The 26,106-nt window shown below is 37.8% G+C and overlaps 1 protein-coding gene across 1 annotated transcript in view; it reads right to left on the bottom strand.

The window, feature by feature from the left end:
• Positions 1 to 25,903, bottom strand: part of LARS1 (leucyl-tRNA synthetase 1) — a 75,283-nt gene extending 49,380 nt beyond the window's left edge. Inside the window, exons 1-12 of the mRNA XM_011231635.3 lie at positions 25,734 to 25,903; positions 17,225 to 17,343; positions 14,282 to 14,369; positions 13,828 to 13,908; positions 11,994 to 12,131; positions 8,406 to 8,567; positions 7,745 to 7,857; positions 6,861 to 6,924; positions 4,972 to 5,039; positions 4,650 to 4,875; positions 1,800 to 1,887; positions 1,637 to 1,713 (exon numbers count right to left, since the gene is read on the bottom strand). Coding sequence (XP_011229937.1) covers positions 1,637 to 1,713; positions 1,800 to 1,887; positions 4,650 to 4,875; positions 4,972 to 5,039; positions 6,861 to 6,924; positions 7,745 to 7,857; positions 8,406 to 8,567; positions 11,994 to 12,131; positions 13,828 to 13,908; positions 14,282 to 14,369; positions 17,225 to 17,343; positions 25,734 to 25,739 — 1,230 coding nt within the window. The 5' untranslated portion in view covers positions 25,740 to 25,903. The remainder of the gene's footprint in view (positions 1 to 1,636; positions 1,714 to 1,799; positions 1,888 to 4,649; positions 4,876 to 4,971; positions 5,040 to 6,860; positions 6,925 to 7,744; positions 7,858 to 8,405; positions 8,568 to 11,993; positions 12,132 to 13,827; positions 13,909 to 14,281; positions 14,370 to 17,224; positions 17,344 to 25,733) is intronic.
• Between the last annotated feature and the right edge of the window lie 203 nt (positions 25,904 to 26,106).

Genomic DNA, 26,106 nt, shown 5'->3' on the forward strand with positions numbered 1-26,106 from the left:
AAAATCACGAAAAAATATTTGCAAAAGACACATCTGATAAAGGACTATTATCCAAAATATACAAAGAATTTTCAAAACTGAGTAATAAGGAAAAAAACAACCCGGGTCACCTGAGTGGCTCAGTCGGTTAAGCGTCTGCCTTGGTTCCAGCTCAGGTCATGATCTCACGGTCCTGGGATCAAGCCCACATCAGGCTCCTGCTCAGTGGAGAATCTGCTTCTCCTCACTCTCTGCTCCCCCACTCGTGTGTGTGTGTGTGTGTGTGTGTGTGTGTGTGTGTGTGTACACCGGTGTGAATGGCAACCTGATTTTTTAATGAGCCAAAGACTTTAACAGACACACCGCAATAAAAGAAGATACATTGCTGGCAAATAAGCATATGAAAGGACCACATCATGTCATCAGGAAAACGCAAATTAAAACAACAAAGAGATATCACTACACACCTATTACAATGGCCAAAATCTGGCACAATGACACCACCAGACGCTAGTGAGGATATGGAGCAACAAGAACTCTTATACACTGCTGGTGGGAATGCAAAACAGTACAGCCACTTTGAAAGACAGTTTGGTGGTTCTTAAAAACCAAACATATTCTTACCATAGGACCCAGCAATCACACTCCTTGATATTTACCCAAAGGAGCTGAAAACTTATGTCTACACAAAAACCTGCATTCGGATGTATACAGCAGCTTTATCCATAATTACCAGTGCTTATTAGCAACCAAGAGTTCCTTCAGGAAGTGAATGGGTGAACTGTGGTACATCCAGGTAGGAGAATTTTATTCAGCGCTAAAAAGAAAATGAGCAATCAAGCTATGAAAAGACACAGAGAAACTTCAGATGCATATGAGTAGTTGAAAGAAGCCAATCTGAGAAATCTACACACTGTATGATTCCAACTATATGACATTCCAGAAAAGGTAAAACTGTGGAGACAGTAAAAAGATCGGTGATTGCCAGGGGTCACAGGGGAGAGAGATGAACAGAAGAGCACACAGGATTTTTAGGGCAATGAAGATACTCTATGATATTATAATGATGAATCTGTGTCATCATACAGTTGCCCAAACCCAAAGAATATACACCACCAAGAGTGAACTCTAAGGTAAACTATGGACTTTGAGGGATTATGATGTGTCAATGCAGATTCATCATGGTAACAAATGTACCCCTCTGGTGGGGATTTTGATAATGGAGGAGACTGTGCATGTGTGGGGGCAGGGAGTATATGGGAAATCTCTGTACCTTCCTCTCCATTTTACTGTAAACCTAAAACTGCTCTAAAAGTCTTTTAAAAAAAGATTCGATGAGGGGCGCCTGGGTGGCACAGCGGTTGGGCGTCTGCCTTCGGCTCAGGGCATGATCCCGACGTTATGGGATCAAGCCCCACATCGGGCTCCTCCTATCTCTGTCGAATAAATAAATAAAATCTTTAAAAAAAAAAAAAGATTCTATGAAATATTATACTTAAAATTCAAAACAAAGGAAAATATATAAACATCAAGAAATAAGGCAGAGGGTAACAGTTCAAAGATAAATGATAGCTTTTTAGCCTAATTTCACAGTTAGTTCACTGGTACCTAATTAGATGATAAAGAAGAAATAAGAACATGAAACTCAGATACCCACTTGCTTTTTCTTCAGATCTCTGAGGGCAGCAAAATCATCGGGAGAGTCAGAAGGAACACTTGTGACCACGCCAGTGCCTTATAAAAGAAAGTGTGGAATTAATTAATACAACCAGAATGCAGTTATCAAATTATTTCTAGAAAGAAAGAAATAAACTCTTTACCTTTATCCTCTTTTATGGTGAGCATTGGAAGAACATAGATCACCTTATTAGATGTTAAAGGTGCAGAAAGGGATGCACCAAGAATTTCCTGTGCAACAAAAAAAAATCAGCATGAAGGTGAAAAAACTTTTTTAACCATTAAAATTTAAAACAGTGTTAATATTTTTAAGCCCTGAGAAGTTATTATTCAAAAATATATGAAGTAAAATAGAACATATTCTTTTATACATAATTATTAGTCATAAATAATTATGATATCCAAATAGGATGTGGTAAGGTTGTGAGGAAATCAGTACAATAATACATACATTGCTTGTGACAGTGTACTTCTTGAGGAAAAAATATAGGAACCATAGCTCAAGAGACACAAAAATGTTCCCACAACCTGGACCCAGCAATCCAATCCTAGGGATTTACCTCAAAAGAAAAAATAACTTTTTTTCTTTGAAAAGTCTGCCCAATGCTATGTTAACTACAACAGCAAAATCCAGAGACAGCTAAAACTTTAAAGGATAGAAAAATTATTTAACAAAATATGAGATATCAACAAAATAAAATACTGTATATCCATTTAAAACAATGATTACAAAGAAGAACTAAACAAAAAGGATATAACCAGTTTCTCTTAAAAAAAAAAAAAAAACAACCCGAAGATTCAACAATACTGAACCCATACTCTCGGAAAGGCAACGAAGAGTTTGCAGCTGCTTGTTGAGCCAAGGAATACACTTTGCAATTCCACAGTTCCCACCCATCCGCTTTATTCGTAAAGAAGCTACTTATAGTCACATGGGTGAAGGCTAAATAACATAACAGTCTTAAGGGCTGCAAGCTATTTTTTAATTTATACCACGCACTCCAGAATCTGCTCAAATTTACGTGGAAAAAAACTGCATTAGGAACAGAAAAAATCTGTGTTATTCACACAATTCCTAAAAATGTCTCAGACAGAACTTCAACATCAGGAACTAATGAGATGCGGCAGCACTGCTTATCAGAGAAAAAGACAGGAAACTATTCAAATATCCATTATAGAGAATGGTTAAATAAGCTGTGGTAGAGCCAAACAATGGAATACTATGTGGCTGTAAAACAGAAGATACAAGGAAGCTCTGCGCTGATTAAGGCAAATACCAAGACATAAATAAGTAAAAAAGCAAGATGCAGAACAATGTGATAAAGTATACTGCCATTTGTATATTAAAAAGAGGGAGGGGTGCCTGGGTGGCTCAGCTGGTTAAGCATCTGACTCTTGATTTTGGCTCACATCATGATGTCAGGGGAGTGGGATTAAGCCCCAAGTCAGGCTCTGCACTCAACAGGGTATCCGCTTGAGATTCTCTGTCTCTCTCTTTCCCTCTGCCTCTGCCCCCTGCTTGTGCATACGCTCTCTCTCTCTCAAGTAAATAAAATCTTTATAATAAAAAGAGGGAGAAAGAACATACAGGCATTTGCTTGTTCATATGTGAAATATTTCTGGAAGGACATATAAAACAGTGATTTTAGTGAATACCTATGGAAGGGGAAATTGAGTGACTAAGGATATATTTTGTATCTTTTTGGCTTTCCAATTTTGAGTCCTATGAATGTGTAAAAATTTAGTCCAAAAGTGAGTTTACAAAATAAGCAAGAAATAAAAGTTCAATTCAAAAGAAGAACTAAGATAGTATTCTATCATCTTTCCCTTTTAAAATGTTATTTATTGGGGCGCCTGGGTGGCTCAGTTGGTTAAGCGTCTAACTCTTGGTTTTGGTTCAGGTCATGATCCCAGGGACATGAGATCAAGCCCCACATCAGGCACTGCTCAGCACTGAGTCTGCTTGAGATTCTCTCTCTCCTTCTCCCTTTGCCTCTCCTGCTCATGCTTTCTCTCTCTCTCAAATAAATAAATAAAATCTTTTTTTAAAAATAAATAAATAAATAAATAAATGTTAGTTATTAAGATACCTAAGACCAGCATTTACCAAAGGGAATATAATATACTCTGAAATACTGGTAAGTAAATAAACTGTAAGGCTAAAAGCTACATAATCATCCAGATTTAGTTACTATCAACCAAGATTCTTCAGAAAAAAAATGGCTGCAATTCTATACCAGGAATGCAGGTAATCATCTTCTACTGCAGCTGTTAAATCTTTTGGGGAGCACTGTCTCTATTCTTCAACCAGATACTTACTAAACTGAAACACAAGACTCAAAAATTCCATGGTGATATAGTCATACAATGAATACTGCACAGCAATAAGAACAAAACCACTGCTACACACATGTATGAATTTCAAAGACATAATTTGAGCAAAACAAGCCAGACACAAAGAGTACAGATTATATAATTCTGTATATAATTGGTGACTTATATCAGAGCAGTGGTTACCTTTGCAGGAGAGGGGTGAGTACTAACTGCAAGATGGACAAGAGAGCACTTTCTAGACTATTAGAACTGTTCTATACCTTGATTTGGGTGGTGCTTGCATGAGTGTACACACGTATAAAAATGCACCAAAATACAAACTGTAGAATTTACAGGGGCGCCTGGGTGGCTCAGTCGTTAAGCATCTGCCTTCGGCTCAGGTCATGATCCCAGAGTCCTGGGATCGAGCCCTGCATCGGGCTCCCTGCTCAGCAGGAAGCCTGCTTCTCCCTCTCCCACTCCCCCTGCTGTGTTCCCTCTTTCGCTGGCTGTCTGTCAAATAAATACATAAAAATCTTTAAAAAAAAAAAAATTTACACACTGCATTGTATGTATACCTCAATTAAAAAGATTTTTTCAATGTTCTTTCCTCAATTGTTATGGTTAAAATTTTCCTCTAAATTTAAGCACTAAAACAAAAAATCTGCTACCCAACTCACCTCTCCCATTAATTCCTTAACAACAGGCACCACTCCATTGTGTTTGGTAAAGCCCTGGTATGACATATTCCTGGCAGCTCTTTGGGTGCAGATGAATATATCACCACTCCCCGTCTCAAATCCAATGTACTTCATATCAGGGCGAACCCAACAGTTGGTCTGTCCAAACATGGTCTCAGGTCTGAGAGTAGCAGCTACCAAGAAGATATTTTTCCCTTTCAGGCCACTAAGAAGAAAAAATATGTTAATGCAAAAAAAGGTGGTGGATTCAATCACATCTGTTATTCCAAAAAGAGAAAGCAGTAACTCTTTGGCAACCTACCTTAATTTGGATGGGTACGGCTCAAGCACTTTCAACTTGATTAAAGTATATTCCTGAGGTCCCACGCCCTAAACAAACAAACAGAACAAAAATTTGAGAAGAAAACAAACTTGGATTAAACACACTAATCTATATGAGAGATCTGACTCAAATTTTTTGGATGGATTCTCACATTGTTAGAATAATTCTTTCTTCCAATGAGGAGATTGCCAGTAGGGAGATGACTATATTCGCATAAAAACCTAACCTGGGGGCACCCAGGTGGTTCAGGTGATTAAGCATCTGCCTTTGGCTCAGGTCGTAATCTCCGGGTCCTGGGATCGAGTCCCATGTCGGGCTCCCGGCTCGGTGGGGAGTCTGCTTCTCCCTCTGCTCTCCCCCTTGCTCGTGTTCTCTCTTTCTCTCAAATGAATAAATAAAATCTTTTAAAAATGTTAAAAAATAAAAAATAAATAAAGCTCTAATGTGAAAGACATTACTTGAAAGGGTTGCCTGGGTGGCTCAGTCAGTTAAGCAAATGCCTTCGGCTCAGGTCATGATCCCTCTGCTTCTCCCTCTCACTCTGCACCACACCGTCTCCAGCTGGTGCTCTCTTTCTCTCTCTCTCTCAAATAAATAAATAAAAATTTTCAGGGGGAAAAAAAAAAGAAGTGACTTGAAAGACCACCCTCCCACCCCACACCAGATCAGAACCCATAAAGGAAGCCCAGACACTACTAAGTAAAAACAGTTGGCTAAGAGCTCACTTGAGAGTGGAGGATAGGGGGAAAAAAATTAGAGTAATCCCCCAAAACGGTGTTTACCAAAATGAGAGTCGGAATATGTAATCAAACAATCCCACAGAACACACATCAAAGAAATGCCCTGGGGCTGGGGTCAGATGATGTGCATTCAAAACCTAGCCTAGGCCATTACTAATGGCTTGACCCAAGGGAGTCACAGTCTCTCTGAGCCTTCATTTCTTCATCTGTAAAATAACCGTACTGTGACTCACACGGGATTGTGCTGAGCAGCACATAAGACAATGAACAAGAAAATGCTTTGAAAACCTATGACATGCTATTGGAATTTAGGATACTGCTGTGGTATTGACTACATTAAAACTTAACAGAGTCAGTAAACTGGGTCTTCCAAATTCAAAATTTTTATCAACTCTCACTTCTATTAGGTAAGTCACATCATAATTGAAAGCTGACTTCAAAAAGTAGTCACTAGACTATAAATGCATTCAGAGATGGTAATAAAGGAAGATGCACTCATAGGGAATCCTAAGGTCAGATTCTGTCATTGTTACTGATTCACTGTGCCATGGCTTTAGGCAAATCACCCGGGCTTCACTCAAGTATTACAAGGAATAATGTTACTAATGTGTCCTACAGGAATGTAGAATGAACTGACGTCATGCATGGCCAGAAGTACTTTGGAACTAAGCAAGCAGATACATGATCAAAGCAAGTATAAATGGAATCTGTGTACATCAGTTAGCCACATATCTCATTACCTTGCCCCATGTTCTCTTTTTTAGAGTTGTGTATTCTCCAGGCAATGCTTCTCAAACATTAGCCTATATGTGAATCCTATTGAGAGCTTATTAGAGACGGATTTCTCGGCTCCACCCCCAGAGCTTCTGATTCAGCAATTTGGGAGTGAGGCTCAAGAATGTGCTTTTCTATCGCAAGCATATGCAGCTGGTCCTAGCACTGCTCTTGGAGTAACAAGGTCCTAGACAAGACACAGACACCTACAGTGCCATTCTGCCTTCCTCTTCAGTCACCAGAATACACCTCAGCCCTGGAATAAAATTATTTCTAGCTTCCTGATCTATTCTGTAAACTCTATGGCCATATTATGAAATATTATAATAGCTACTCTGTGTCACAAATAATTACCTCTCCAGTTTGCCTGTCATGATCCATGCAAGGTTGTCCATCTTTTGGAGAATAAATGGTATACCTAAAAAATAAATAGTAAGTGACACATATTATTATAATATACAAGTTCTATCCTAACATATTTGCCTTTGTTGCTAATATCTTACAATATTTCTTCTAACTAAAACTTCTAACTAAACAAATGTCTACATCAATTATTTATGCTTTTATGAGTAGTTGTCAGCCTAGTTATTTAATGAAACTTTTCTGCCTTCATCAAAGGTAATACCCCAGAAAAATATGCACTAATCTTGGCTTTGTGGTATGAAACAAAAGATTATGAAATATAATTTCAGTTCTGAAATACAAGTAGCTTTTAATTAATCAACAGAATCAAGGAAGAATCTTACACAATTTATAGAAAAAAAGGATAAACTAACACATAAATAAAATTATTTTTGTGCTTAGCTGAAAATATTGAACAGAATCTTTAGGGAGATCATAAAAGCCAACACTCTGAGAGGGAGACAAACCATAACAGACTCTTAATCATAGGAAGCAAACTGAGGGTTGCTGGAGAGGAGTGGGGTTGGGAGATGGGACAACTGGGTGATGGACATTAAGGAGGGCATGTGATGTAATGAGCACTGGGTATTATATTAAAAAAAAAAAAAGCCAATACTTCTATTCTCCCTGTTTTTATTTGTCATAAACACCAAGCACCTCAGAGGCATCAAAATACTGGTAAGACAAAAAGGGAAACAAATGAGCCATGGGAACAAAAAGGAAAAATTTATAAAATGAGAAAGGATAATGGGAAAAAGAAGGCTATGTATCAAGCAGTGATTACAGTGCAAGAATTATGATTTTTGCTTTATTATATTGAAGGACAACAAACTCACCGCTTCCCAAATTTTATTTTGCTTCTTTCTCTTAATGTTAAAAACTGCCACTTGACAAATGAATCATAGTAAGGATTAACATCAGTGGTGATGAAGGAACGACGCCAGTCTACCTATAGAAAAGAAAAAGGTAATTTTTTAGAAATTTGTATAGATTCTCCAAATAAGAATTCCCACAAATCAATTATTTACTCTTCTACCCTTATTTTCCAACCTATAATTATATCAAACATTAAGAAGAAAAAAGTTTTCAGTTTCTATTAAATATATATTAACTTGTGTTCGTCAATTTTGAAATATACATATTCATATAGTAAGCATAAAGGAATTACAGTAAATTAAGAAAGAACACCTAAATAATACCTTTATGTATACCTAAATATGTAAACTAAACTTTGGCTTCTTCGTATTCTTCGAATGGAATTCCCTTCTACTAATTGCTGTTAAAACATATTCCAATATAACAAATATTTGTTCCAATACAACAAATATTTAAGTACTTCACTGCTTAAATCAAGGCCCATAACAATAACAGTACTAAGTCATTAGTGCAATACAGGTGGAATATATTATTCTAAATTAAGAGGTGGTCCAAATCTCATAATCATAAACACAATGTGTTCTTTGTATTTTCTTAAACTACAGAGGGTGATGGACATACCTTCAAACCCATTCTCTTCAGATCCTGAATAGCCAGTGGTGGGAAATAATCAAGCCAATGTTCTGCTTCAGAAAATTTGACTATCTCTTCATCAGACAGACCAAGGGATTTCATAATGCCCCACTGATATTTAGAAGATCCAGCTTTAGCAGCAGCTTTACTCTGAAAATAACCAGTAAAAACAAACTCCATCAAGGACCAACCAACAACGGGTTAGCAAATTCCAGGACTGCAATAATTTTAAGTGAATAATTCAATTTGGTAATTTTTTATATTCCAAAACATGCTGTTGGTATGTCAGAATACTAAAGGATCTACATGTACTATTTTGTCTGCTAAATTTTACAGTCCAATACTAAGACTCTGATACAAGAAAAAACTAAATTGTTGGAAGGATAAAAAATTATCATCAAAGATAAGATGTCAGCACCAATCTCTATTTCCTTTTTTCTAATACCACATACATCTTTTTTTTAGTTATTAATAAGCTACTAACAAGAGTTTTGTCTTTTTCTAATATTTACCAATATCAAAAAGGCAACCAAATGTCAGGGGTTGGAGGTGGGTAAAGGAGTTAAACTATAAAACTATAAAAACTATTAAAAAACTATAAAATTATAAAAATGGGTGGCTCAGTTTGTTAAGCGACCGACTCTTGGTTTTGGCTCGGGTGGTGATACTGGGGTCATGTGATCAAGCTCCACATCTGGCAACCCCTGCTCACTTGCTTGCTTTCTCTAAAACAAATAGATAAAATCGTAAAAAAAAAAAAAAAAAAAAAAAGGAGGGGTGCCTGGGGGCCCAGTCAGTTAAGCATCAGAGTCCTGATTTCAACTCAGGTCATGGTCTCAGGGTCATGGGATCAAGACTTGCATCGGGCTCCATGCTCAACAGGGAGTCTGCTTGAGATGCCCCCCCCACTCTCCCTCTGCCCCTCCACCCCAACCCATGCGTGCATGAGTGTGCACCCACACACTCTCTCTCCCCCACTAAAATAAATAAATAAATCTTAAAAAAAAAAAAAAAAAAGACAGGGCAAGGAATTTTAGAGGTGATAGAACTGCTCTGTATGGTACTATGATATCAGAAATGTAACTCCATGTATTTGTCAAACCAACACAACTATCTACTACAAAGAGTGAATTTTATTGTATACACACTAGTTTAAAAAATCAACCAGGATATTGGAGGAATGGAAGGTGAAATGTAGACTGTGACAAATGTATCTAACAGTATTATAAATACATGATACAACCACACTTTGAAGTGGGTTAAAAAGAAAGGAGCTTTATGGGGCATCTGGGTGGCTCAGCCAGTTAAGCATCTGCCTTCAGCTCAGGTCATAATCCCAGGGTCCTGGGATCTACCCCACACTGGGCTCTCTGCTAAGCTGGGAGCCTGCTTCTCCCTCTCCTTCTGCCTGCTGCTCCCCCTGCATGTGCTCTCTGTCAAATAAGCAAATGAAATCTTAAAAAAAAAAAAAAAGAAAAGAAAAAGGAGCTTTAGAAGTAACTTTGGGGGAAGCCTGGCTGGCTCAGTTGGTAGAACATGCGACTCTTGATCTCAGAGACCATGACTTTGAGCCACACACTGGGTGTAGAGCTCATTCAAAAAAAAAAAAAAGAAGTAACAACTTTGGAAAAGAATGTGTTGACTAGCTTCTAAGGACAAATATTAGACAAAAAGCATATACAAACACTGTCCTTCTGTTGGTAAAACTGTTTCTCCCAGGTGTATGGGTTAGCAATTCTGGAACTACTAGTAGACTAGGACTGAACAAATTATATACTATAAATAATGAGAGCCAGGTTCTCACTGTTGGAGAATGAATCACAAATTAGCAAAGGAGAATGCTAGAATGAGGACCATGGTGCTAACATGGAGCCAGGAGTATCACTGAGCTTTTTTTTTTAAATAAACTCTGCACCCAATGGGGGACTCATACTCATGACCCCAACATCAAGAGCTGCATGTTCTACCAAACAAGCCAGCCAGGTGCCCTGCAGGATGAACTTTTTAAATGTATACATTGATAGGTAAAGAAATATAGACAGGTGCATATACGTGGGTTACCAGGGTTATTATATATTTTTCCTTGCTCCTTCTACTGAGAAGGGCAACAAAAAATGAGTGTACCTAGTATTCAGAACTTAGCTTCTAAAGGAAACAGGATTCCTTAGAGAAGGGGTTGATTCCAGGCTATAACAGGGAAAATAAAAGATGAACCTGGAGGATGTTGGGGACTAGAAAATAATACAGTGCTTAAAAAAGAAAAGAAAAAAGATGGGGGCATGTCAGATAGACATAGGAGCCGACTGAAAAGACTCTCAATGGCCTAAACCAGAGCAAGTTGAGCAATAACAATAACAACCGCCCCATAATACCAGATAGTATTGGAGTATAACTCAAAGAATAAAATAAATATCCATGAATCCACACTGACATTTTTAAAAAGCCCAAATAAATAAGTAAATGGGGAAGAAAGGACAACTATTCCTTTTCAGAAGAATTCCAGGTAAAAAATGTAGAAGGAATGAGGGAAACGGAAAATCACCATTAGAGCAATAGTTACAATTGTTGCAGGCAAGAGCCACCGACAAATGCTAAAATTAATGAGAAAATATTTTAAAAGATTTTATTTCCAAGGGCGCCTGGCTGGCTCAGCCACTTAAATGTCTGACTCTTGATTTCAGCTGAGGTCATGATCTCAGGGTCATGAGACTGAGCCCCACATCGGGCTCTGTGTTCAGCGGGGCATCTGCTTGGGATTCTTTCTCTCCCTTTCCCTCTGTCCCTTCCCTGACCCACGCCCCTGCTCTTGCTCAATCACTTTCTGTCTAAAATAAATAAAATCTTTTTTAAAAAAGAAATATTATTTCCATAACCTCAAAGTATCTCTCTCAAATATTTATGAATCAAAGGGAAAAATGGAATCCCTACAGTAGAAAAACCTGGCGGACATCACCTAAGCCAAATGATCAAGGTTACCATCATGCATAATAAGATATCAACAGCATATACTCACTGATAATGATGCCCTGAGGGGGGACACATCACCTCTCAGCCTACTCATGAGAAAGCATAGACAAACCCAAACTGAGGGACATTCTATAAATGATCTGACCAGTACTCTCCAAAAGTGTCAAAGTCATGGAAGACAAAGATGGAAGAGACTAAGGAGACGTGACAAGTAAATGCAATGTGGGATCTTGGATTGGACCTGCAAACAGAATAAGGACGTCAACGAAAAAACTGTTGAAGGTCAAGTGAAGTTTGTAGTTTACTGAATAGCATTGTTAAAATGTTAATTTCTTAGTTTTGAGGACTGTACATGGTTATACAAGGGGAACTGAAGATTACGAGGGAACTCTGTTCTACCTTGCATTCCTTCTCTAAATCTAAATTATTTCAAAATAAAGTAAAAAGGGGGAAAAGGCCATCAATAAGTCAGAAAGATAATTTTTGTTTTTGTTCCTTTTTCAAAATTACTGAGCACTTTTTATGTGCCAGGTACTGGGAATACAAACATAAATTAGACAAACATAAATATAAAATTTCAACCAAAATAAACAGTATTAACCACCAAACCTTTTTCCCTTTAGCTTTATCCTTAATTATTACATCTTCTGTTTTAACATTGATTTCTTCCTCTTCCTCTTCTTCATCTGGAAAATCAGGGGGGCAACCGTAAAGCTCTATTTCTCTTTTCAACTTATCAGCACACGCCTATAACAAATACAATATTAGAGTGAAGTTCAAAATTCAAGGTAGAAACAATTTGCATTTTTTTGGTATTTCTATGGCTAACTAAAATTGACTTAGATTTTCTCCATCTATACACATGTGAATCATTATAGAAAGCTCATATAATTCATGTATGTCAAAATTCAATAATTTATAAATTAGTATTTTACTTCATTTATTCAGCCAGCATTTATTCAACATTCAAAATACTCAATGTAGTACACTATATATAGACATTAGAAGTACCAAGATATATAAAATAGTGTTATCATTTTGAATAACATAAATAATAGCATTTCTCAGTTTAAAGATTACTATCTCCTATCTTCTATCATCACCTCAAGCCTGCAAGGCAGACAGGAAAGGCATTAAATTAAAAAACACACGGGGCGCCTGGGTGGCTCAGTCAGTTAAGCATCTGCCTTCGGCTCAGGTCATGATCCCAGGATCCTGGGATCGAGCCCCACATCGTGCTCCCCTCAGCAGGGAGCCTGCTTCTCCCTCTCCGTCTGCCCCTTCCCTTGCTCATGCTCTCTCTCTCTGTCTCTCTCTGACAAATGAAATCTTTTAAAAGGTAAATAAATAAGTAAATTAGAAAACACACACTGAGAGATGGGGGGTTTATCTGAGGTTACACAAACTGCTGATATATGCCTTTTGACGTGATACAGCAGGAGGTTTACACCTCACCAATACAGTATTCTTGTCAGAATATTTTAACCATGAATAAACAATCAGAAAACTCAGATGATGGGGCATTCTACAAAATAACTGGCCTAAACTCTCAAACGACATCAATGTCATGACAAACTAAAAGAAACCAAGATCTGATAACAAAATCTAACGTGTGATCCACAGCACACGAATTTAAACTTCTCCGAGGGGACAATGAGACTGTGTTGAGGCAGAATGCCCTTGACCTCCAAAGACACATGCTAAAGTACTTGCAGGTGGCACGACATGATGGGTGCAACTTACTTTCAACGAGTTCATAGAAAAAGAGAGAAAAAAGTGTGCACGTATTACATGTGTGTGAACTAAAGCGACTATGGCAAACGTTAATACTTGGTATCTACATGTGAAAGGTATATGGGTGTTCATTGTCCTAACCTTTTACCTTTTCTGCAGGTTTGACATTTTTCAAAATAAAAGGTTGGAGAAGCAAAAGAAATGGGAGTTAAATTTCCCAATCCTCTTGTATTTAGGTAATCCTTTCAACTCTAATTGTCTGGCCCCTTCTTTACTGAGAATTATTCCTAATACACATTTATGACAAATGAAGGAAGACCTTTGCAAACATGATGAAAATATGACACAACTAAAAAAAAGCTGTTACACAAAAAAAAACTTTTTACTTGATGCTGACATCCTATACATCATGTGCACAAAATATCACGCTATTTTATTGTTAATAGTTATAATCTAACTTGAAATATCAATATGTAAGGTCACCAACAGAGATAGCAAAGTTACTTAGAGATACTTAGACCTTTCTGTGTGCCCTTTATGCACTTCTTCAAATATCTTCTAAAAATTAATTTTCACAATAATAATTCAACTCATTTCAAAAAACACTGCATTATAAAGTATCTGAAAATCCTACTTCAAGCTCTTAAATTGGACATTACATTTGCTTTAAGCTAAAAAGAGTAGGAACCAATCCCAAAAGCAATCTTACCTTGATAGGCATTCCAGTACAGTGTAAACCAAAGGGAAACAGACAAGTTTTTCCTTTCAGTCTCTGGTATCCTACTGCAAACTACAGAAAGCAAACTAAATTTAAATTATAAATTTGAATGCTAGACAAATACAAAATGTTGACTTTTCACAAAGATCATCAGTTTAGCTTTCCTCTTCCTCTCTTCCTTTAGAAGGAAGTCATTCCAAAATTCTGCCCACTACTCTTTTTCTGTCTTTTCACCATCCCAGGAATTACTTATACTTATCACACACTGCATATACAAATTAAATATAAGAATATTTTATAGAAGTAAAATATTAAAATTATGTTTAAAATTAAGGAATTCTAAGCTCCCTTAACAGAAAATAAATTCTATATATGCCATTTTCTTCAAAATAGTATTTATCAAAGACCCTCCACCCCATTATATTAAACACAGAGGAAACTTTACCTCACATTTGGATAAAGAAAATGTGTGTCCCAAATGAAGGCGCCCATTCATATACGGATATGGGAAGGTTACAAAGTACTTGCCCTTGCTGCAAAACAATCATGTAAAAAACAAAGTACAGAGAAGAAAATGTTAAGTTCCTTTTACAATGAAGGCGTAGGGCTAAGGGAATGTGTACTACAAACAACTTGTTTAAATTTTATTATTTAAGAGGCACCTGGGTGGCTCAGTCAGTTATGCGCATCTGCCTTCAGCTCTGGTCGTGACCCTGGGGTCCTGGGATGGACAGCCTCATGGGGCACCTGCTCAGAAGAGAGTCTACCTCTCCCTCTGCCCCACCCCTGCTCATGCTCTCTCTTTCTCTCTCAAATAAATAAAATCTTTAAAAATAAAAATTAAATTAAATTAAATTTATAAGTCTGGAAATTAAAAGCCCTCTGAAATTCAAACTTACTTTTGATTTAGAAAGAGTAAGATATTTATAGGTAGATATCAAAGAAACAAATATCCTTGAGCAAATACTGGAGGTTTAACTTAAGCTAAAATGCTAAATAAAGATAATTTACTAAAGATAATTTTAAAACTCTTAGGAGACTGGATTAATTTAATGTTTTAGTGACTAAACAAGATTTGCTTTCATTAGATATTTATAAAGCAATTCAAAGTCTGTCAGGTAAAATAAAATATCCTCAGAATTACAAGATACATGGTAAATTAAGTTAAAAAGCACCTTTTTGAAGCTGTTTATTATGTTATATTCTCTTCTCTTATCAATCAAATGTGTAACAAACATACACATCATGCAGCACAATAAAATGAACACCTGTAGGCACACTATCCAACTGCTGGCCCCACGGAAGCTACACTGTGTGCTCCTCACCCCTCTCCCACCAGAGATAACCACTAACTTGAAAGTGACTTTTGTCATTTCCTTGATTTTGAATAGCTTATATGTATGTCTGTGTCCTTAAACAATGTATCATTTATTTTGCTCACTTGTGAGCTTCACTAAAAAATCATATATTGGGGCGCCTGGCTGGCTCAGTCAGTACAGCAAGCAATTCTTGATCCTAGGGTCATAATTACGAGCCCCACACGGGTGTAGAGATGACTTAGAAACAAAAAATTTTCACTCAATGTTACATTTCTAAGTTTCTTCAGTTCATTTTCTTTCACTAAACAACGCAGCTTTTTCAGTTGATTCTTGGTAACTTAAAATTACCTAAAATTGCCCAAAATTCTAAAACCAACAAAAGCTTCAAACAACAGTTTAAGTAACATCAGAGACTTTACAACAATACTCTTAATGTCGTAAAAAAAAGGAAAGAAAGAAAAAGAAAATTCATTAGAGTGTTGCTGAGTAGCAAGGAGGATACACTTGAAAATGAGAAAGTCCTGAAAAGTAGTCCAGACCCTGTCAATGCCTGGTAACCTTAAACTGGTTACTTAGCCTCCCTGTACCTCAGTCTCCTCATCTGTAACACAGGGATAAAAGTATTGCTAATCTTAAAGGGTTAAGAAGATTAAATGATACTATGCATGTTAAAAATGGCTTATTTCCTAATTCCTTTGCAAACTGAACAATAACTTTTCGAGATTAGCTACTACTATAATTGTTGTCAATGTATTTCCTCATTATAAGAAGACATTTTTCTACATTTCAACATATCTGAAATTGAGATGCATCTTATAAAAGATGAATGTATTTATTACAGTACTGTTTTGGGGCAGTTACTTAGTTTTTGTTTTTCCCAATATCATAATCATTATCTGTGGACTGTCTTACAACTGATGCTTAACATCAAGGCAATACAATATTTATGAAATACGACCTTCAAATACAGAAACCCTTTAAAATGTATACTTTGTGTCTCTGGAGATAATTACCACTATAACATGAATCTCTAATAGAATGATTTCATCAGTCAGCAAAGACAAAACTTCAAAACATTCTCCTTTGTCTAAATACGTAAAATATTAGTTTAAAAAAAACTTTAACAATTGTACAGTTAAGGGGCGCCTGGGTAGCGCAGTCGTTAAGCGTCTGCCTTCGGCTCAGGGTGTGATCCCGGCGTTATGGGATCGAGCCCCACATCGGGCTCCTCTGTTGAGAGCCTGCTTCTTCCTCTCCCACTCCCCCTACTTGTGTTCCCTCTCTCGCTGGCTATCTCTCTCTCTGTCAAATAAATAAATAATAAACAAAAAAAAAAAAAAAAGAATTGTACAGTTAAGTGTCTGCCTTCGTCTCAGGTCATGATCTCAGGGTCCTAGGATCGAACCCCAGGTCAGGCTCCCTGCTCAGCAGGGAGCCTGCTTCTCCTTCTCTCCTACCCCTACTAATGCTCTCTCTTGCTCTCTCTTTCTCTCTCTCAAATAAATAAATAAGCTCATTTAAAAAAAAAAAAAAAGAATTCTATAGGAAGGACGCCCAGATGGCTCAGTTAATAGAGCATGTGACTTTTGATCCCAGGGTCGTGAGTTCAAGCCTCACAGTGGGCATACAACTCGCTTTTTCTTCCTCTAAAGATTTCATTTATTTATTTATTTATTTATTTATTTGAGAGAGAGAGAAAGAGCTAGCGAGCACAAGCACAGAAGGAGGGGCAGGAGGAGAGGGAAAAAGAGAATCTCAAGCAGACTCTTGCACTGAGAATGGAGACCAATGTGCAGCTCAATCTCATAACCCTGAGATCATGACCTGAAATGAAATCAAGAGTTGGACACTTAACCAACTAAGCCACCCAGGCACCCTGTGCTCACTCAAAAATGATAATAATGATGATAATAATAATAATAATTTTCAAACGCAGAAAGTAGAAGTTACCTCCTTTAGCATGTTTCACACATTATAAATACAATCTGCCTTATCCTTTCCACAAAGTGGTTCCTGTAGCCAATGGTTTTGGAAACACAAGGCGTAGAACTTCACAAAGTATTACTCACCTAGTCTGGTTCTTTACATTAGATGCATCGACCTCAAACACTTTCTCAGTATCCCATTTCTGTTGGATTTCTTTCTCGATCTTCTTCAAAAAGTCTACTTTGGCTGTTCCTTTTCTTTCCTATTGGACACAGATAGAATAATCCACTCTATAATTTGACAGGCTTGCTTTAAAAAAAGTAGGTTCACAGAGAACTGAGCTGTTTCTTAAGAGGTAATTTTTCCATGGTTATCCTGAATTTTAAACAAATACGATTAAAAATAAGGGCTATCACAATCTGTCTACTTTAAACCTCAAAGGGATGGTTAATGAATTACTTAAATATATAAAAAACTCTGAAGCACTTTTCAAAAAAATCATATACTAAAACAGATACTGTTGTCAAACACATACTGTTCCTATATATTTAAAATGTATAAATACTTAGAAAGTACAGGATGGAGCAGTACCTGCTGGCCAAGATGCAATTTTACCCACCAAAATAGGATGTTGGGACCCAGAGGGAAGACTAAGTGAGGATTAGTCATCTACATGTTTTTTTCAAGGAAACTGACAAAGAACTTCTCTCCAAATGGTTAATAGACTATTAATATGAAGTTAAAATGAAAAAGAGAATAGCAAGACTGTCTCTAGTAATATCAGATCTACATGGCAACATTGCCATCATTATTCCATTTCGGCTGAAACCAAAAGCAAAGCACACGCGTGATCACCCTATCTCCGAAAAAAAAGCAAGGTTGGAGCTTCTCTCTGTTTGTGATTCTGTAGAGAAAAAAAAAATTAGCTGCTAAAAGGAAGTGTGCCAAAGCTGGAGTGGAATGAATGCTTACAGAACAGGCAAGTGTGAAAGCTGGATGCCAATGGACCATCCACAAATCTAATTCTGTTTTGAAAGTTACTTTTAGTTCCTAAAATTTTATTTTCTGGTATAAAGTTATTTGAACTGAAATTAGATTTTCTTCCCCTTCTTATATGCTAACATTCCCAGATTCTGCAGCATTTCAAATGAGAAAATATCTGGGCTCTACTCATACTTTTTTTTTAAGATTTTTTTTTTTTTTTAAGAAATCTCTACACCCAACATGGAGCTCAAACTTACAACCCTGAGGTAAGAGTTGCATGCTCTACTCACTGGGCCAGCCAGGCACCCCTAAGCTCTATTCATACTTTGACAACCTACTAAACAGGTGACCTTGCCAAGTCACCTAACACCTGCAACTCAGTTTCCCTTAATTGTGCCTCCCTCTCTCCTTTCAAACAATTTAAAAAATGCTTCCCAATGGGGAGCCTGTCTGGCTCAATCAGTAGAACATGCAACTCTTTTTTTTTTTTTTTTTTTTTTTAAAGATTTTATTTAGTTACTTGACAGAGATAGAGACAGCCAGCGAGAGGGAACACAAGCAGAGGGAGTGGGAGAGGAAGAAGCAGGCTCATAGCAGAGGAGCCTGACGTGGGGCTCGATCCCATAACGCCGGGATCACGCCCTGAGCCGAAGGCAGACGCTTAACCGCTGTGCCACCCAGGCGCCCCAGAACATGCAACTCTTGACCTTGATCTTCAAGCCCCACATTGGACACAGAGCTTACTTAAATATATAAGTATACATATATTTTATATTACTTAAAAAAAAAGTGGGGTGCCTGGCTGGCTCAGTCAGTAAAGCATGCAACTCTTGATCTTGAGGTTGTGAGTTCAAGCTCTCCATTGGGTATAGAGATTACTTAAAAAAAAAATCTTAAAAAAAAAAATCATGGACATAAAAAGTTTCTCCAGTAACCAAAGGAAAATGAAAGTGACAAGGAAATTTTTTGTTTCTATAAATCCTGACCGAATCATAATTGCTATGAGCAGAAATGGTATCAAAACACTAATCTGATCAAGTCACTTCCGTTTCAGAGATTCTCTGTAGCTGTCAGGATAAAGTCTATTCTGTAAAACCCAGCACCCCAGTCCCTTCTTGTCTAATCTCTGAAAGATCCCACCCTCCTTCCCTTTCTTTCATTCCCCCACTGCATTCCCACACTGCAGGCCCATTAAGGTATCTGCATTTTCCCAAATGTGCCAAGCTCCCTCTCTCACCTGAGCCTCTGTTCAAAGTATTTTCTCTGCCCTCATATGTCACTAATCTCTTTGCCTTGCTCACTCATCTTTCAGGTCTCAGCTAATCACCTGCACTGGTCACCAAGAGGTTATGATATGCCATTCTTAGTATGTTCCTACCTACCAATATTTCCCCTATGGCAGCACTAATCACACAGTGGTGCTGGTATCTGTCTGTCTTCCTCACAGGACTACTGAAGCTTGTTCATGGAGGGGACTGGTAATTTGTATCTCATTATATCCTCAAGGTCTAGCTTATAGCAGGTTCTCAACAACTAGCTGTTGAATATTTAAAGATTTTAAAAGAGAAGTGAATAATACATTGCCCGCTTTTGCATATTGTGGCCATAAAAAAAATAACAGACTAGGAACTAGGTGCATATGTGAATCAAGGTACTAAGCAATTTGGACTCTTTCCCAAGAATTTCCATAAAAGTAAGTGTGGTTGCATAAAGCTATTTCCTTTTCCAGGAAAGAATAAGGGCCATCATCTACTCACTCCTGTCCATCTTTGCTAACCACCTTCATTCAGACCCTCAGATCCTTTGCTCCTTTTTACTACAAAACCCTCCTCTAACAAGTAACTTGTAAGTTACAAGTGTCTCTACTTCTATACATGCAAACCAGTTTTCAATAGTAATATTCAAAGACTACCATTTGAAAATAAGCTACGGCAGAGACAGCAAATCACCTACCCACTACCTGTCCTTTCTCTTTCCTCCTCAGCAACAAAAGCCCAGTCTTATTTCAGGTAGTGCATTAGAGGTGGTTAAATGTATTCTTCTAGAATCCCCAGTTAGATCGGACCTATGTTCCTGCAAAGGAGTTTTGGGCAGAAGATTCCACCTAGCCCTTACAACAGCCTGCACAACTCCAGGGTTGCAGGCTGGCTCAGTAGATAGAGCATGTGACTCCTGATCTCAGGTTTGGGAGTTCAAGCCCTATGCTGAGTGTAGAGATTGCTTAAAAGTAAAATCTTAAAATAAAAAATAAATAAAAAACAGCCTGTACAACTCCTAACAGCTGACTTAACCTGTAAATAGAATAGGCAAAGTGCCTAGGCTGCCTATAAAAGCCTAGGTTGCCTATAGAACCCTTTGTCTAGGCAACCTATAGAACCCTAGACAAATTCCTTAAACTTTCTAACCTATAGGGGCTCACAAAAATATTTTAATTTATTTCAAAATCAGAAATAAAAAACAAACTTTAAAGTTTAAGGAAAACCTTTAATATATTTAATATTAATTTATTATTTCGCATTAACATGTTGATATTAATAAAACTTTAACATATTTAATATATGTATTTGGCAAATAAATGTCATATTATAAATAGTAACATACTTTATACCAATGCAGCCTAGCTCATGAAGCCTAGTTTTACCTCCTACACTAGGGTCATGAGTGATACTAAATCCCACTGTACCATTACTAAATTCTTCTTTAATCAACTTGAGTTTGCTTCCTTTGCATGCACCCAAATGATCCCTAAGACATTTACCCAGTTGACCTGTGAACTCCTGGCAGACAGCAACTTTCAGAACTTTCATAGTCACCTCAGCTCCAAATATAATGCCATAGACAAAAAAGTTACAGGACAAGTATCTTTTGCTTAAAAATGACCATGTCGGGGCGCCTGGGTGGCACAGCAGTTAAGCGTCTGCCTTCGGCTCAGGGCTAGAGCCCCACATCAGGCTCCTCTGCTATGAGCCTGCTTCTTCCTCTCCCAATCCCCCTGCTTGTGTTCCCTCTCTCGCTGTGTCTCTACCTCTGTCGAATAAATAAATAAAATCTTTAAAAAATATATTTAAAAAAAAAGAAAAAATGACCATGTCATGGGGCGCCTGGGTGGCTCAGTCATTAAGCGTCTGCCTTCAGCTCAGGTCATGATCCCAGGGTCCTGGGATCGAGCCCTGCATCGGGCTCCCTGCTCCGCTGGGAGCCTGCTTCTTCCTCTCCCACTCCCCCTGCTTGTGTTCCCTCTCTCGCTGGCTATCTCTCTCTCTGTCAAATAAATAAAATAAAATCTTTTAAAAAAAACAAAGTGTTCCTCCTTTAAAAAAAAAAAAATGACTGTGTCATGTGGAATTTAAGGATCACAGGGGAAGAGAGGAAAAAAATGAAACAAGATGAAACCAGAGAGGGAGACAAACCATAAGAGACTCTTAATCTCAGGAAACAAACTGAAGGTTACTGGATACGAGGGGAGTCGGGGGATGGGGAGGCTGGGTGATGGGCACTGCAGAGGGTATGTGTTGTGGTGAGCGCTGTGTATTGTGTAAAGCTGATGAATCACAGACCGGTACCCCTGGAACAAATAATACATTATATGTTAATAATTAAAAAAATGATTATGTCACCCACTTTAAAGAAGAACATGAAAGCAACAGTCTTCACAAATCACTTAGAACTAAATGTTTCTTTTTATTGTTATTGAGCAAACTAAATACACAAAAACTCTTTTTTGAGGTTTCTGCTTCTCAGAAAAAAATTTGCTCCTCAAAATATCAAAGTGAGTTGTAATGAAATCTGATTTTGGCCCCAGCACCAATTTGTTGTATAACCTTGGGAAGTCACTTGATCAATCTGAGCCTTAATTTCTTCACTGGCTATTTAGCTAGACAATTGGTTATAATAATTAGTTAAAAGGTTATTTGCCAAGATCAGAGTTTCTAAACTTTGGCACTAGTGACAGCTTAGACTAAATAATTTTTTGTGTTTTTGCCTTGTGCACTGTAAGATGCTTATAAGCATCCCTGGCTTCTAGCCACTAGATGCCAGCAACACACCCACCCAGACAAACAGTCTCCAGACCAAATGTTCTCAGGGGGACAAAATCATCCTCAGTAAAGAATCTCTAAACTAGATAACAACTCTTTCGTATACTCATAGTATCCTGCACCTTAAAAATGTATGAACATTAACTTTTTTGATCTTAACAAGTGGGCAAACAGCTATCATTTCAAAGATGATAAATCTGAAGCTCAGAAGATCACCATATTAGCAAATGATCAAGTTGGACAAAACCCCTCATCTTCTGCCTTCTATTCCTAATTTCTCTCGGGACTCTGGCCATCTCCTAGCTCAACCACTTACCCCTAGACAAATTCCTTAAACTCTCTAAGCCTCCATTTTTCTACCTATCTCTAAAATGAGAATAAAAATTATGCCTACCTTGTAGTATTCATATGAGGATTAAAAGAGCTAATATGCATGAAGAACTTAGCATAGTGCTGGACCCAGGGTATATGCACAATGTCAATCAATACCACAGAGAGACATCTAGACATCATGTGATTTTTATTAGGTATGAAAATGGCATTCAGGTTATGTTTTAAGAGAAGTTATCATTACATTTTAAAAAACTTACTAAACTGTGTATTGATATAAAAACCTTATACTAAAATATGTCAAACACGTACATATGGTGCCTGGAACTTGCCTAAAATGAATCCTGAGGGATGGAGGGGCAAGGTCCAAGAGAGGGATAGATGAAACAATGTGGCCCTGAACTGCCAATTACTGAAGTTGGGTGATGGGTATATGGAAGTACCTAATACTATTATTAACTCTGTTTTGTTCACTATTTAAATTTTTCAAATGAAAGTTTAAAAACAATATTTTTAAGTTGCTATTATGTTTATTATATCACATCCCCAGATTCCCTCTAAAAGTCTGATATATAACTAGAAGAGATTAAAACTGTCAAAAGCTCTAAAAAATAACTACTACTCTGATATGAAGAAAATCACAGTTTGGTATTTATATATTCAATTATAAAATAAAAACTAATATTCTATACATGCTATCACATGGTCATTGTCGTAAGACTCTTGGTTAAGATTTCCTCTGGAAAGAGAAAACTTTCCTTATGGGAAGAGCTGTAAAAGAAATTTCCTAATTAGCTTACAACTGGGGGTAGAATGATGATTAAGAGAATGGGCTCCAGAATGGCACCAAATGAATTCCAATTCCTCCTCTGAGTAGATATGATGCCTTATTTTCCACATCAGTAAAATGGGGATAATAATAGCACCTACTTTAAGAGGGTTGTTTTGATGAAAAATTACGTAAAACACTAATGCATGGCACAGAATAAGCAATCAGTACATTTTATTATTTTTATTGTTACTTATTCTTTCTAAAGGGAGTTCTTATTGGATTCTTCCAATAAAACGAACTTTAACATCAGCCCAGTATCATGACAGTGTAAAACATGAATATTTTCAGAGGCCAAGAAGTGAATAAAGTAAAACAATCATATCTACCAGAAATGTTGCCAGTTTCCTTATAAAAATCTAAAAAAGAAGAAAAAAAATGTATTGAAGTCTTTCAAACTGAAAGCCCATTTCCATCAACACCAAAAAAAAAGAGAACGACCTGCAAATTCCACATTAGCTAAGGACATCACCGTGGGGGTGTGGGGTTGGTGGAAGTCATTGAGCAACCTGGAACAGAAAAAAAAAGCCCTGGACCAGGACTCAGAAGGTATGTGTTTTCCTAGAAAGCAGGATGGCATAGTGACTGAGAAATGAGTCAATCTCTTTGAGTTCTAATCCACTTTCATCATGTCCTAGTTATAAGAAGTCGGACCTGTTAGTTAAGCAATCTAAGCCTGGGTTTCTTCCTTTGTAAACTGCAAATAAGAGTGCCTAACTCAAACAGATTAATGTGAAGACTCAATGAGACAATTAAAATAAAATGCTAAACACAAAGCATGACACATAATAAATGTCAGTTACTGATATTACTGGTCTTAACTCTACTAGAATTCCAACGCCAATAATTCTTCAACCCCAACAGGACCTATTGAGGGTGACATTTTTTCACTAATCCTTAGGCCCCTCCAATACCAAGTCCTTATCTCCATCCCTTAAATCCATCTATATAATCACTCCTTCACTATTTTCTTTACCATTCTTGCCTGGCAAAACTCCAACCCTCCTATGCACCTGCTCTGTTCCTTCAACCAGTAAGCTGAAAGTGGCAGGAGATAAGAATTCAACCATGCTGACTGGCCTCAATTTAAATTCATGTCCACTACTGTCAAGTGATGCCCAGCAATACTACTAATTTCTGAAATCCACTTAGTTACTTACTCCTTCTAGACTAGTGCTTCTCAAACTTTAATGTGTATGCTGTCCAATAAAGTAGCCACTAGCCACATGTAACTTTCTAATTTTAAAATTATATTAAAATTCAGTTCTTCCACTGCACCAGCCACATTTCAAGTGCTCAACAGCCACATGTGGCCAATGGCTACCAAATTAGTGCAAATATAGAACTTTTTCATCACAGGAAGTTCTACTGACAGTAATGTCCTAAACAAGCCTCACTCCTAAAGCCTCCAACATTTCCTTTCCCATCCTTATTTTTAGCTGGTAATCTTGGTTCTTAATTCAATGAGAAAAAAAAAGTGAAGAGAAAATTTCCACAGTCTTCCTCATCACATCTGCCTACCCACATGCACGTGTACCCATATAATCTGTCTTCTTTCCTGTTACATAGATGAGTGTGGTCCTGCTTAACCCCTCCACTGATGCACCTGATCTCATCCCCTCTACTCTATTCAGGAAGAGCACATCAATTTTTCATTTCTACAGGATAATTCCTAGCATTGTGTAATTTCTTCTACCTTTAAAAAAAGAACAAAAAAAGTCCTCTTTTGACCTTCACCTATTACCCCATTCCTCTGCTCTCCTTTATAAAATTCTTAAAGAGCTGTCCGTACCCAGGGCACCTAGGTGGCTCAGTCCGTTACGCTTTTCACTCACACTGTTGCTTCTGCCTGCAAATCTTCTCCATATAGCTGCCTGGCTTGCTCCCTTACCTCCTTTTTGCCACAGTGCCACCTTCTTAGCAAAGCCTTTCTTGATCATCCTTTTAAAACTGCAACTCTTCCCCACCTCACACTTAGTGGTCTCCCCCTTTTTTTTTTCTATACCACTGCTCTATTTTTTTCCATACTACTTACCGGCACCTGACATATTTTACCGTATATTTTAGTACATAACTCTCTCACACACATGTAAACACCATGGATGTAGAGATCTGTGACTGTTTTACGGGGAAGTGCTCAATAATTTTTTGTTAAAAGGAGGAACAAGGTTACGTACTCCTCTCTCTCCAAATAGGTTTTAGACACTTCGGTGAAATTAACACACGTAACATTAAGTAGGGTGTAAAGTTAAAGATATTATCAGTCCCTGGCTCAAAAGCTAGCAAGAAAAGGCACATCCTCACAACATTCACATCTTTAGCGTGGGGTCAAGGCATTCCCTTTCTTTAGAGAAGGATTTTTCCCTTCGGGACAACGGCTACCACAGCGAGCCCCTAGCTTCTGGCAAAAGCCGACAAATCAGCCACGTCCTAGGGCCGGGCTGAGGAGACTCTCTTCCCGCCAGAACTCACCGCCATGGCACCGCCCGGCAACTCAGCAAACCCACGACAGTGACCTCGGTGATTCTCTCAAAGCAGTAACTACCACCTTTCCCTTCTGTCTGGGGGCAGATAGGCCTCCCACAACACTGAAGCACGCACTTTACACCTGATGAGGCAATCGCCCGCTCACTGCGAATTACTGCGTCGTGCATCTCGGAGCCCGCCGGGAATTGTAGTTTCCAGACACCTAGACCCAAAGTCTAGCAGGCACCTATGGACTACAATTCCCAGAGAGCAACAGGCTACCGGAAATTGACCCAATGGGCCACGCTATGGTGACACACAGGTAGTGATGTCACTGGCATGCTGAACTACAAAGTCCATGAGGCTGTTCGGGATCCAG

The sequence above is a fragment of the Ailuropoda melanoleuca genome, chromosome 3, assembly GCF_002007445.2.
Source record: "Ailuropoda melanoleuca isolate Jingjing chromosome 3, ASM200744v2, whole genome shotgun sequence".
In the NCBI taxonomy this organism is placed as follows: Eukaryota; Metazoa; Chordata; class Mammalia; order Carnivora; family Ursidae; genus Ailuropoda; species Ailuropoda melanoleuca.